The sequence below is a fragment of the Hemiscyllium ocellatum genome, chromosome 2 (assembly GCF_020745735.1).
Source record: "Hemiscyllium ocellatum isolate sHemOce1 chromosome 2, sHemOce1.pat.X.cur, whole genome shotgun sequence".
Classification (NCBI taxonomy): Eukaryota; Metazoa; Chordata; class Chondrichthyes; order Orectolobiformes; family Hemiscylliidae; genus Hemiscyllium; species Hemiscyllium ocellatum.
The window spans coordinates 68057560-68070407 of NC_083402.1; the positions used below are offsets into that span (position 1 = coordinate 68057560).

Consider the following 12848-nt stretch of genomic DNA (forward strand, 5'->3'; position numbering starts at 1 on the left):
GGGAGCCGGCCGGGGCCACTCTTGGCGCCAGGATTTCCCGTGCGCAGGCGGCCCAGCCCGTTCCTGCGGCTTTAACAGCTCGGACATGGAAACCCCACTGCAGTTGCACAGTGTGATCCAGGAGCAGCAGCACCACCACGACTGGATCAGATGTAACTGTCCGCATGTTCCTGCTCCCCCTCCTCCACCTTCTGCTGCTGCCACCGCCGCTGGCGAGAACCTGTTCCTCCGGAATTCCTCCCCTCTCACTTTCAGGACCAGTTCTCCCCTCTCCTCCTCCTCCTCTTCCAGACAAGGCAGTCAGCTGAACGGCAGTGAGTCCTCCGCCAGTCATGCCAGCTCTTCGAGGCAGGCTCCCCTCCACCAGCACTGTCGGCAGCCCAGTCCCAGCAGCAATCGCAGGGAGAGCAATCCCTTCACCGAAATAGCCATGAGCAGCTGCAGGTACAACGGCGGGGTCATGCGGCCGCTCAGCAACCTGAGTTCGTCCAGGAGGAACCTGCGCGAACTGGACTCGGAATCGCAACCTCTTCAGCCCATCTTCACCACGGTCGCCCCGGAGATCGTGGTGTCCAAGCCGGAACAGAACAATTCCACAACGGTCGTTTCCTACGGGGGCAGCGGCAGTGGTGGGGCAGGAGGAAACGGTGGGAATAACAGCAAATCGAGCAAAAAGAAAAACAATAATATCGGTTACAAACTGGGACATAGGCGAGCTTTGTTTGAGAAAAGAAAGCGATTGAGCGACTATGCCTTGATCTTTGGTATGTTTGGGATTGTAGTGATGGTCATTGAGACTGAACTTGCGTGGGGGGCTTATCAAAAGGTAAGAAAATGTACACCAAATCGCATGTACACTGGCGATTTCGAGAGTCTTTTTGATTTCCGAATGTGTATCAGGCAATTGCAACTTGTATTTGGCCATCTGCCTCACTTCTTTGGTAGTAATGAACGATTTGACTCTACCCAGTTAAAAGTTAATGTGATGTTTTTAAAACTTGACGTAGTGGTATGTACACTTCTATTATGCATATAAATCGCATCTTTGCTTCAAGTTCACTTTTCCCACAAAATTTCATCCAAACTCAAGAAATGTTTCTCTGTTTCAGGGCTCGCTGTACTCATTAGCTCTGAAATGCCTTATTAGCCTTTCGACGATTATATTGCTTGGTTTGATCATTGTATACCACGCGCGGGAAATTCAGGTAATTATATCTTACTTATCTTTCGCCTAGTTATTTTTAAGGATTGTTGTGTGGGACAGCCACTTAGGTTAAAGAAAATGTCAAATTGCGTAGCAGTACACTCCAATACATAACTGAGCGCAACTTAATCAATGCTCTCGGCGGGAACATTATCCAAAATCGAGAAATATGGGAATTTTTACAAATTACAGGCACGCTTCCTTTTGTTAAGTAGCAGTATTGAAAACGCATGCAACTTTTGTTGCTGTTTAGTGAACATTTTATAAGTTTTCTTTGGCTTACAATGCAGAGTGTGTCTTTTGTATTTGTTCGTGGTATATGGGTGGCTGGGCAGCATTTATTGCTTCTCCCCTGGGCTCGGTGGGAAGCAGCCGCCGCCTTGAACCACTGCAGTCCATGAATGCTGTTAGGGAGAGAGTTCCAGGATTTTGACTCAGCCACAGTGGTGATATGGTTCTAAGTCTGGATGGTGTGTGGCTTGGAGAGAAACTTGCAAGTGGCGGTCTTCACAAGCGACGGCTGCAGCCCCTGCCCTTCTAGGTTTTATATACATCTATTTAGGAGAATTAAAGCCATCTTTAAAAGTTGAGAAACGGAAAGCTGATCAGTTTGGATTGTGATCGGTGTTTCTCAAAACCTCCAACAGTTCTAGCACTAAAACAATTACATGAGAACAGAAACCAACTAGAATTGAGGCTAGGCAGCTGGAATGACAATTACCAAACTAAGAGTATCATAGGTACATAACGAGTTGTTTAGGTATAACCAGTGTCTAGTGTTAGAAGGAATTATGCCAAGAATCCACATGATACTTCCCGTTTTCTAAAATAACAGCACTTATACATTTGCCATTTCGCTTATTTTGGGGAGTTATTGGGGTGTTTTTTTCATTCTTCAGGTTGAAGTGCCTGTTCATTTAAATAAATGGCAATAGCCTAGCGGTATCTGGGCTTATTTAATTAAACAAAGGAACGCGACCGACTGATCAAATGTTCCATTAACATAATGCTTTAATTCACGGAAGACCTTTTGTTCAAAGTATTTCAGAATTATTTATCTAAACTTTTCAGAGGTGTGTGTGAATGTTGAAGGCGTTGCTTTGTCTCCAACTGGCGATGTTTTCTGTCGAGAGTAAATTTTGTACGAAGTGTAACGAAGCGGTTTAGCTGAGCAATACTTTCTTCAGAGTGGGGCTTTGCATCTGGACCTGCCCGGCTTGCTGTTGTATTTAATACATTGACTGCTAAAGTATCGTGCAAAATACATGATCACCTGGCTAGTGCTTCAATACAAAGAGGAAGTCATACCTGACTAGAAATGGAAACTCTGCTGCTCTCCCTACAGGTGCTGCCAGACCTGTAGAGTTTCTCCAGAAAATTCTGTTTTTTAATTAATGACATCCCTTTGAACGCGCAACCATTTCCAAACGGAAAACTTCCAAGTGTTTTTTTTAAGGTGTATATAAAATGGAACGCGTAGTAATCAGGTTTCACAAGGCAAACTCTGACTATGTGGATTGCTGCATTAATGACTTGCACAGTTGAGATTTTGAATAACTTTGCAACAGCTATGCCGTCGCATTGAGAATGTAGAGGTAAGGAGAGAAAATATAAGAGGTAGCAATGCCTTTGGGCAATAAGGCGAATATGAAAGAGAATATCCAACAGTGAAACTAGCCCAGGCACGGATCAGGACCGATGTTAGTTATAGGTATGGATTCAAAGTTCGTGTTCAGCTGTAGATTTCCTTGAGTGGAGCTAGTTAAATGCGTTGCCTTTTGTTTGGAATTGGGGTGGAGGCTGTTAGAAACATCTAAAAGTGTTATAAATGATAAAGTTGAATGAAGCTGAAAGGGATAATGAGGTGGAGGGCAGCTCTCGACGTTGGCATCGACTTTAACCAAACTGTTTCGTGGTGGAATGGTGCACATTTCTCATGGACTCCTTTGAGTTTTTGAAAAGGGAGTGAATGAAGACCGGCTGGTTACTGTGCTTGTGGAGTGTTAAGGTGCACTGGTTGTCTTAATAAGCCAGGAGCCACTGAAGCTGTTGTTGCTGTGTGCTCTCATGGTACCATCCAGTGTATTTCTCCCGGGATTAGTGTCACTGAGAGAAGCGGCCGCACACAGCGCAGCCAGTGCCCAGGGAGAGGGGAGCCGGGCGCCCAGCGACGCACCAGCAGCACCGTGTTTCTGCCGAGAAGCGCTAGCAATATATATCGCTGCAAGCAAGCGGCACTGTGGAGACATTCATAGGAGTGGTGGGGAAAATAAAATCCAAAATATTGAGGCTTGAAATCTGAAATAAAAAGGAAAGTATTGATAGCATCTTTGGAGATAGAAACGGTGAACGCTTTAGGAGTCTGATCGTGCATTCGAACTAATGGAATTTGGGAGCTTGATGAACGCTTGCCGAGCTGAAACGTTAATTTCCACTTCCCTATGTGCTGCCTGGTTTGCCAAACACGAACATAGAGAGGACTTGTCTAACCAGATATCAACGCAGACCATATCGCTCTTCCTCTTGGTGTCCAACTGCAATGCAACTTTGAGCAAACCTTACCTACTTTTGGCGAGGGTTTGTTGGCACAGTGGTAATATTCCTATTTTAGGACCCGGAGGTCGGGGTTCACGTCCTACCTGCCCCAGATATGGGCGGTAACGTGTACGGTCAGTGGTGAACCGAGTAGGAGACCTGTTACTAAGTTGGAAACACACCGATACCAATCCTAAGTCCAACAACTTGGTGTAGAAACAGACGAAAACAGAAATTGCTGGAGAAAACCAACAGGTCTGGCAGCATCTGTGGGATGAGAAACAGAGTAAATGTTTCCAGTCAGGTGAACCCATTAGATAAATAACTTCTGTGAAGTCTTGATAGGACTTTGAGATTGAAATGTTTATTGCTGGTTCCATGCAGATTCCCAAAACGCTCTGACATCAGGTTGGATCGTGTCCAAGTCTCCTGTCTCACTAACCTCAGTCTTCTGTATTTACAAAGAAGCTTAAATAACTGAAGAGCTTTAATTGTGAACCAGACCCCCTTGAAACATTCCAATCTGATCAGGATAAATGCTCATGTTTGGCTATTCTGTTCTGCATTCTGTTCAGAACATTAGCATTCGAACACTAAGCTTTGCTCAGATTTTGAGGGATTGGTTTGACATTATTATTTGCAAATGTAACAAAACTGAGTTAATTAGAAATTTGCTTTTCACTTTTTTTTATGTTCACTCAGCCCCAACATCCACTGGAGCTTGATCGTTCCTTGATCTTACTCCTTGTGATACTTTATAAGGTAGCCTTCTTTATAAATGTCATTTTGTTTCAAGTGTCACACAAAGGAAATTTTCTGGATCAGTTGCTTCCATTGTTAAATTATTTAGATGAAATCTATAGGATGACAGAGATAAGTAAAAGTGGTTCAGAACTAATCATTGATTATAAAAGTGACATGATCTTTAATGTAAATTTTATGTTGAAGGACCTTACAGTATGAGCATTTAAATATCAAATTGCTAGCTGACCTAATTTTAAGCTGCTTTGACAGTTTAAAAAAAAGTTGCTGAAACATTTGTTTATAGTCCAGATTCATTCAACACTTTGAGCTATATATATATAATGTATTGGATTTTGTTTTGAGAACTGGGGTGAATGATCAACCAGATTCATTTGAAAGGGAAATCTGGTCAATACTAACTGATGATGTGGAGGTGCACATGTTGGACTGGCAATACTAACAGAGACATTTCACAAACTAAAGAATAGTGGATTGAAAATGAAAACTTCATCCTCTCTTCTTCTCAAAAGCTCCATCCCCTACATTAATTGCTTTAATTAACCTTTCCATTCAATGATACCTGACATACGCAGATAAAGAACACATGCTGCATGGACATAATTTACTGTCTGTTTAAAAAAAACCTTAGGTTCCCATTATGTCTATAATAGTTCTATTGTAGTATATTGCTTGACTATCTATATTACAAGAATGATGGCACTTCAAATTACTTAATTGACTACTTGAATATATTCTCAAATTGTAAAAGGAGCTACAAGTTTCTTCTTTAACTGCCTTCATAATACAATAATTGGGTAACTAAGCCATACAGACCATAACATTCTTAGGTTCAATACCTGATCTGCACTGGATGAGCTAATCGCAGAACAGGAAGAACGTTGCATGGAGCCTTGGACTCTGGGTTAAGGACAGGGACTTGGATTTATCTGATCTCTGCATGTGGAGGCCTGAGACTAAAAGCATGATTATGGGCATCTGTTTCTATTTCCTGTTTTAAGCAGCTTGTTGTCACTTACTGTCATTGCTCACAACTCAATAATAATTGTTTGGCTGTTGTTCCAATGGGCATGAGGACTCTCTATCTGAACAAGGAACTGGCAGCTATGGCAGTTAAGACGATGAGACAACACCTGAATGGAGGTCTGCAGAAAATAGAACCAGTGTATTCATACCATGCACAACTAGAGCATTGAATCAGTGTGGTGGCATTGAATGTCAAATGTTGTATAATTCCAAAGTGTCAGAGCCAACTAGATTTTGCAGCCATGTTTAGATTTTTCTTTCAGTTGGTTATTTGAGAATGCTGCTTAGATTTCAGAAAATGAGGCCGAAATTTGCAGGTTAGGTACAATGTATCAGTACTTGGCCAGATTTTACTAATATAATTTGAGATGTGTCAATTTTTAAAGGAGCCAGAGGTTGTACTGTACAGTTAGCAGCTCATAACTTATTGAATGGTTACAATAACACTGACAGCGTAGAGTCAGTCATTGTCTATAATGCTTCGAGTGCTCTGCTGTGCTTTCAAATAGGTTTCATGCAGTGCCCTTTTACAACAGCACCAACAAATTGGTTTTCAAGTCAGAATTATATATTAGAATGGGCGATTGAGCTCGACCACAGAGCAAGTAAAACCGACTTGCTCACTTTTCCTTACAGCAATAATTGCTGTTCCCCGCTTTCAAATTTATGAGAGGAAGGCTTGTTAGACATCTTTCAGCAAGATGTGGAGATGCCGGTGTTGGACTGGGGTGGACAAAGTTAAAAATCACACAACACCAGGTTATAGTCCCACAGGTTTAATTGGAAGCACAGGCGTTCGGAGTGCTACTCTCCCAAAGCTAGTGTTTCCAAATAAACCTGTTGGACTATAACCTGGTGTTGTGTGATTTCTAACCTTTCAGCATGTCCTTTCTGATGGATTCTGATTATCCAGAACATTTAACTTTATCACTGGGGCAATTGACAATACGCCAACGATGATAAGTCCATCCAAAGATAATGACCTTTATTTCCACATTACCTTGACTGAGAAAGGGGCATTTGATCGAAAAGGAACGGTGACATCATGCGCCAGAGTTTCTTGTTTCACCTCCCTCGAATAAATCCATTTCACGATTTGCACCTACCTCCACTTTGCAGTCAGCCAGTGTAAGGCTCGGCGTTGGGAACGGTCTACGTTCAATAGATGCCACCCATTTCAGCTGGGGTTGGAGAAAAGTGTTGAAAATGTGTTGCTGGTTAAAGCACAGCAGGTCAGGCAGCATCCAAGGAATAGGAAATTCGACATTTCGGGCATAAGCCCTTCATCAGGAATGCTGCCCGAAACGTCGAATTTCCTGTTCCTTGGATGCTGCCTGACCTGCTGTGCTATAACCAGCAACACATTTTCAACTGTGATCTCCAGCATCTGCAGACCTCATTTTTTACTTGGAGAAAAGTGGCCGGGCAGGGCAGGGAGCGGCAGGGAGAGCTGCCGGTCATTGCTGAAACAAACCGCAATTCCTAAGGCTCCCCATTGACAGGGCATCTCCCTTTCTTATCAAGTGTGTTAAGTCAATGGGAGAAATCTACAAGAAAGCACTTGGGATGATCTGCCGTGTGGTAAACAGAGAGGTCATTGTTTAAAAAAAGGAAAAGGATTGCAACTACCACGACACAAAGCTGAAGAAATAAGAAAAATCTAATTCTTCAACTGAACCAAATTGTTGATATTTAGTTCTTAGCATAGGAGCGTGTCAATGAGCTCTCACATTCTATCCATACTCAATATGAAAAGGTGAAGTGATACTCTTTAATATTTTGGATGTTTAACAAGCTCCAACCGGAATCTTTGTCAGCGTGAGGGTAGTTTGTTGACAGACATGTTAATAAATACTCTCCGCTCAGTGTGTTGAATTTGGAGCATGTTTGAAGTTGACTGGGCGCATGCTTTATTCCGCAGTGTGTGGGCGGAGAGAGTTGGCGGCTGAAGACTTGTTTTTGTTCTGTTGCCAAAGGAAAGGGGGAAAAAGGAATCGTTTTGCCTCCAGAGAATGCTATCTCGGCGCATTGATAATTACCTTGCAATATAAATACTTTAATCTCATTGTGAAATACTGGGGAGCACTGTGCAGTGGTGAGCACAAGCGCTTCTCTGGTTGCAGTTATAATTTTTATAAATTTGGTTTGAAAGCGGGAGCTGCAGAATCACGTCATTGTTGCCGACACCAAGCTTCGAGTGTCTAGCAAGAAACGGAAGTTGCCCGCCAGGGGAGAAAGTCTTCACCAGCCGGCACAGAGAACTCCAATCTTCTCTTCACAGCACTGCAGTTAGCAAAGTGCGCTGATCGAGTTTCGGAAGTTTTTTTCAGGAAATCTAAAAAGATTTCTGCGTTTTTGCATCTGATTTAACACCGGAAACTCCAACGCTTCGATCCCCATACCCCGCTTTGTGCAGGATGGCTTAACCCTGGGATCTCAGCGACAGGATCTAACTGTAAAGTTGCAGTTTAATATCCAAGTGGGAGCCTAATTTGCAATGACAACATCTACAACTGTACTCTTTTTAACGGATATTGCTTTTCTGAAGGGAACTTCGACATTTTACCTCAGAAATCATGGCTCCTTCCTTGTGGTCAAGCATTGCACCGTCATGGTTGCATTTAATCCCATTTGGAGATGTACTGAACAAAATTGCTCCAAATGTTTAATATGGTAAACGTACTCTAAAGCTGCTTCAGAGTCCAACATGTTTATTTGATATTTTGTCACATCTCTTTTCACATAGTGCTATAATTCAGGAAGTAATTTTACAATAATCTTGGAGTTTAATCAGTCATCTGAACAGATCAGATTACAAGTAATTGGATTGGTGCTCCATTATTTCAGCAGCTCAGATTGGGTACCCATCAGATTGTGGTTATGATTTTAATGGAATTCCTTGTCTTTGTTTCTCCTTCCTTTAAAATCATAAATCTAATTGTAGAATGTATCAAATTTCTTCATTTTGAATCAGAATTATAAATAAAGATTTGCTTCAGTGCATAACTGATAATGTATTTTCAAGGTTGTAATATACAGCTGAAAAATGGGAAATGTTGCCAAATCTTTTCATCTTCCACTCATCAGGACAAATATGCAAGAATGCCAAATTCTAAGTGAAGTGCATGTCCCCGCCTCCAGAATGACCTAGAGTCAACAATGCTTATTTGACACACACGCTCAAACGACTTCTGCAATATCAATTTGAATTTTTATAGCACTAGGAATTGCACCATTTTAGGCAACAGGTCTTCATGCATACTCATCCATCTATATTCATTTGCTTAGAATTTGCACATTTATGGGACTTAACAATCCACATATGTGCAGGATGGCTTAACCATAGAAATGTCCACCTGTCACCTTTTCTTTTACTGCATCGTCCAAAATACACACGTGTCACAGGTTTATTACTATCTAGTCCATTGCTAGATGTTTACAGACATTGATTTGATTGCAATCAGACATTTTAAAGTGCAAGAAGGAAAACATCTGGTTGCTGTTATAAATTATAACCTAAATCAAAGTATCAGAGAGCAGATTCAGAGTATTAGTGATATATTGGTGCCATAAGGTTTAGACTTTATTACATCTTACTCAAACAGTTTTATGATAAAACCAACATTTCAATGCAATGTTCCCAGTGTGTGTTAAATTTTCAATCTGAGCACACCATGAATACGAGTGAGATCACTGTGAATGTTCTAGATGAGCTACTGCCTGCAGCAACTTACTGTATCAGCAACAGACATACTACAGTGCGTCATAGAGGTGTACAGCAACAAAACAGGCTCTTCATCGCAAGTCATCCATGCCAATCAAGTTCCTAAACGAGTGCCATTTGCCTGTGTTCAGCACCTATCCCTCTAAACTGCTCCTCTCCATGTACCTGTTCAAATTTCTTTTAAATATTGTAATTGTATCCACCTTTACCACTTCCTCTGGCAGTGAGTTCCATATATACCACTGTCTGTGTGGAAAGGTTGTCCCTCAGGTCTCTTTTAAATACTTCCCCTCTCACCATAAAACTATGCCCTCTAGTTTTGGACTCCCCAACCTGGTGAAAAGACATTGGCTATGCATCTTATATGTGTCTCTTGTGATTTTTATAAACCTCTATAAGGTCACCCCTCACCCTTCTGAGTCAGAGCCCTGGTAAAAAGGAAATCAGATTCCATTTTTGCAATTCCCAGCCCCAGCTTTAGAATGACTCATGGTCTCATACTTCAGAGTTGTCATAAACTATAGTCCACATGGAGAACCCTTTGAAAAACAAGTTCAAAAGGTACTCCTCATGCCAACCCCCTTCCATGGCCACTCATGGCCCTCATGTTAGGCTTTGTGTGGCCACATATTCCACCATAGTTATTCATTTAGCCAATGCTATTACTGTGCCCCTCCATCTATGCTTCCTCCCCATTTTCATGCTTCCCATGCCATACTGAGACTCTTTATTCACCTCCCCATGGCTTCCATGCCAGACTGTCACTAAACATGGCTTTCATTGATAATATAATGTACACAGCAATTTACAATATTGTAACGTGTAGGATGTGCTCTAAGTCGGTTCACTTATATTTGTTTTAGTCTGGTGGAAACTTTTAACCACAGCCCAGTAAAAGTGTCAATCATCCAGATATGTTAAACCATTAATAGGAGAACTAGTAGCACATGAAAGCTCTAAACCTGTGTAAATAAACATTGTGACATTAGTAGCAGTGATCAGGGAGTGAGAACTGTCATCAAGGAAGATCTCAGGTACTTCAACTGAGTAACAGATGTCTAGGCTCTCCACCAAATGGTTTGCTCTATTATAGCTGGAACAAAGTCCAGCAGCATGGAAGTGAGCCTTAAAAGGCCTGCCTCCTCACCCAGCAGCCTCTGTGGCCCTCAGACATTTTCCCAGGTTGGCTGGCTAGACTGCAGTCCACACACAATATCCCAACCCGCCCACCACAACAATTAAAATCCCAACCTTGTAGGAACTTTCTTCCAAGATGGGTGGATCATACCAATAATTTTACCAATTCTCAGCCGACATTGGGGATGAAAATGCCTTTCAAGCTGCAGGTGATAGGAAGCCTGGGAGGCAATGGGGATAATGTGATTTTTCACTCACACGTGTGGCGCTTCACCGAGCAATGGCTTTGGCCACAAATGAGCCAGTTTGGATCACAGCCATTTTATTCTAGAGGAGAAAAGAGTGTTAAATGACTGAGGTGCTGCTAGGGAGAAAACTTGCCAACCAGTCAGCATCTTCTTGTCACATAATTTGTTATGATCATTCAGAAATTGACATTCTTGCATTTGTCCTGATGAGTAGAAGAGACTAAGCTTCAGGAACACCTCTCTTCCAGCAATATTCACATTCAAGTGACTTTTTATAATGTCTAAGAAGAGCCGGTTTTTAAAATTTATATATAAAATATTCAAAAATCACACTGTCAGCCATTCACATGGTGGGCAGATTAATTCATTTCTACCAGGGTTAGCTGAAAACTATTTTCAAGTTAACATACCACACTGTAGTACAGCACTGTATATCTGCACAAATCACGTGCTTAAATACTGGTGAAGGGCTTTGAAATCACAAGCTGTAGACTCAGACTGTTACTATTTAGCTAAGGCTGCTATGATTGTACTAGAGCAAATCCAATAGTTGGCTAGGTACTCCAATGTCAGTGTACACTCTCAGGCCAACACACCCCAGAAGCAAGATGCAGATGCCAATCAACTGTACTGGGCAGGTCACATCACCTGCATGCCTGACACAAAGCGTCCAAATCAAGCTCTTTACTTCCATCATCATAGCAAGCGGTTACCAGGTGTGTAGGGATAGCACTTCATGAATGCCCTCCAAGTCTCCCTGAAAATATATAATATTCCTACTAACTCTTGCCCAAGACTACCCATACTGGAGAGGAAGCATCTGTAAAGTTGCCAATCATCACAGGCATCACTGACAGCCCTGGTTGGAAGTGGACAGTGGAAAGAACATGCAAAAACCTGAGCATTCTGCCCATCCTTTTCAAACACCACCTGCGACAGATGTTCAGATCCAACATTGAGCTGTTCAGTCACCTCACGACCACAACCCTTGAGTGGAAGAAAGCCATTCTTGGTCTCAAAGAGCTGTCTGAGAAGAAGAACAAATTTTTAACAATCCATCAATGAAACTGTATATGATATTGGAGAAGTGTGTATATGTTCCAAACATACCATTATAGATAGGATTTTAGCGAATTAGAAAATTAAATTGTTGAATATTTACAATGATGTGAGTGACTATACTTATTTGAAAATACTTCAAAACTAGGCAGCACTGGGTGGAATAGAGATTGTTAATGAACTAAAGAAATTGCATCATTTAAGGCTCAGAAGGTAGCCATTCAGCCCAGTGAGTGCATGCTGGCTTTCTGTACAGCACAGCTGTCAGCCTATTTCCCTAACGAGTGTGGCAGGTCAGGTTTCATCCCAGGAGCAGGACAGTCTATGTTTTGGGCATACGCCGTTCATCAGGAGTTCCACACTTTTCGACTCTGACTCTCCAGCATCTGCAGTCCTCACTTTCTCCTAATTCCCTTAAGAGTCAATCCAATTTCCTTTTGAACCATTTCATAGGGTGGCATGGTGGCTCAGTGGTTAGCTCTGCTGCCTCACAATACCAGGGACCCGGGTTCAATTCCTTTTGTTTGCACATTCTCCCTGTGTCTGCGTGGGTTTGCTCCAGCTTCCTCCCACAATCCAAAGACGTGCAGGTCAGGTGAATTGGCCGTGCAAAATTGCCCATAGAGTTAGGTGCATTAGTCAGGGGGGAATGGGTCTGGGTGGGTTGTTCTTCAGAGGGTTGTTGAGGACTTGTTGGGCCTAAGGGCTTATTTCCACGCTGTAGGGAATCTAATCTAATCTATTTTCTACTCACCTTAAAGAAGGCAAGCATGTTCTATGTAATTATTGCTCACCAGTTAAAAACGTATTTGTCTCCTTAACACCTCTCCCCAACTCCCTTTACTCCTATATCTCTTGCCCCAAAACTGAAATCTGTGTCTACTAGTTCTTGTACTGTTGGATAATGGCAACAGGCTTGCTTTGTCTATCCTATATCTTGTATATCTCCAATAAAGCTCCTCTTAAATCATCTTCGCTCTAAGCATTACAATCTTTTGAATTTCTATTGTAGCTGAAATCTCCCATTCCTGGAAGAAACCTGGTAAATCTCTTTATGCTGTTAATCAGGTTTCTTCTGTTTCATGAAATTGTTCAGAAAAGATCTAATAACTGTTCATAATTTTGAAAAAGATGTGAAGATTAATGGTGTACA

General features: G+C 41.9%; 1 protein-coding gene across 1 annotated transcript in view; it reads left to right on the top strand.

Annotated features, from left to right (window-relative positions):
- The first annotated feature begins 389 nt into the window (after positions 1 to 389).
- The window catches only part of LOC132827770 (small conductance calcium-activated potassium channel protein 2), a 145773-nt gene continuing 133314 nt past the window's right edge, over positions 390 to 12848 (top strand). Inside the window, exons 1-2 of the mRNA XM_060844476.1 lie at positions 390 to 826; positions 1110 to 1205. Of these exons, the coding sequence (XP_060700459.1) occupies positions 431 to 826; positions 1110 to 1205 (492 nt within the window). The 5' untranslated portion in view covers positions 390 to 430. The remainder of the gene's footprint in view (positions 827 to 1109; positions 1206 to 12848) is intronic.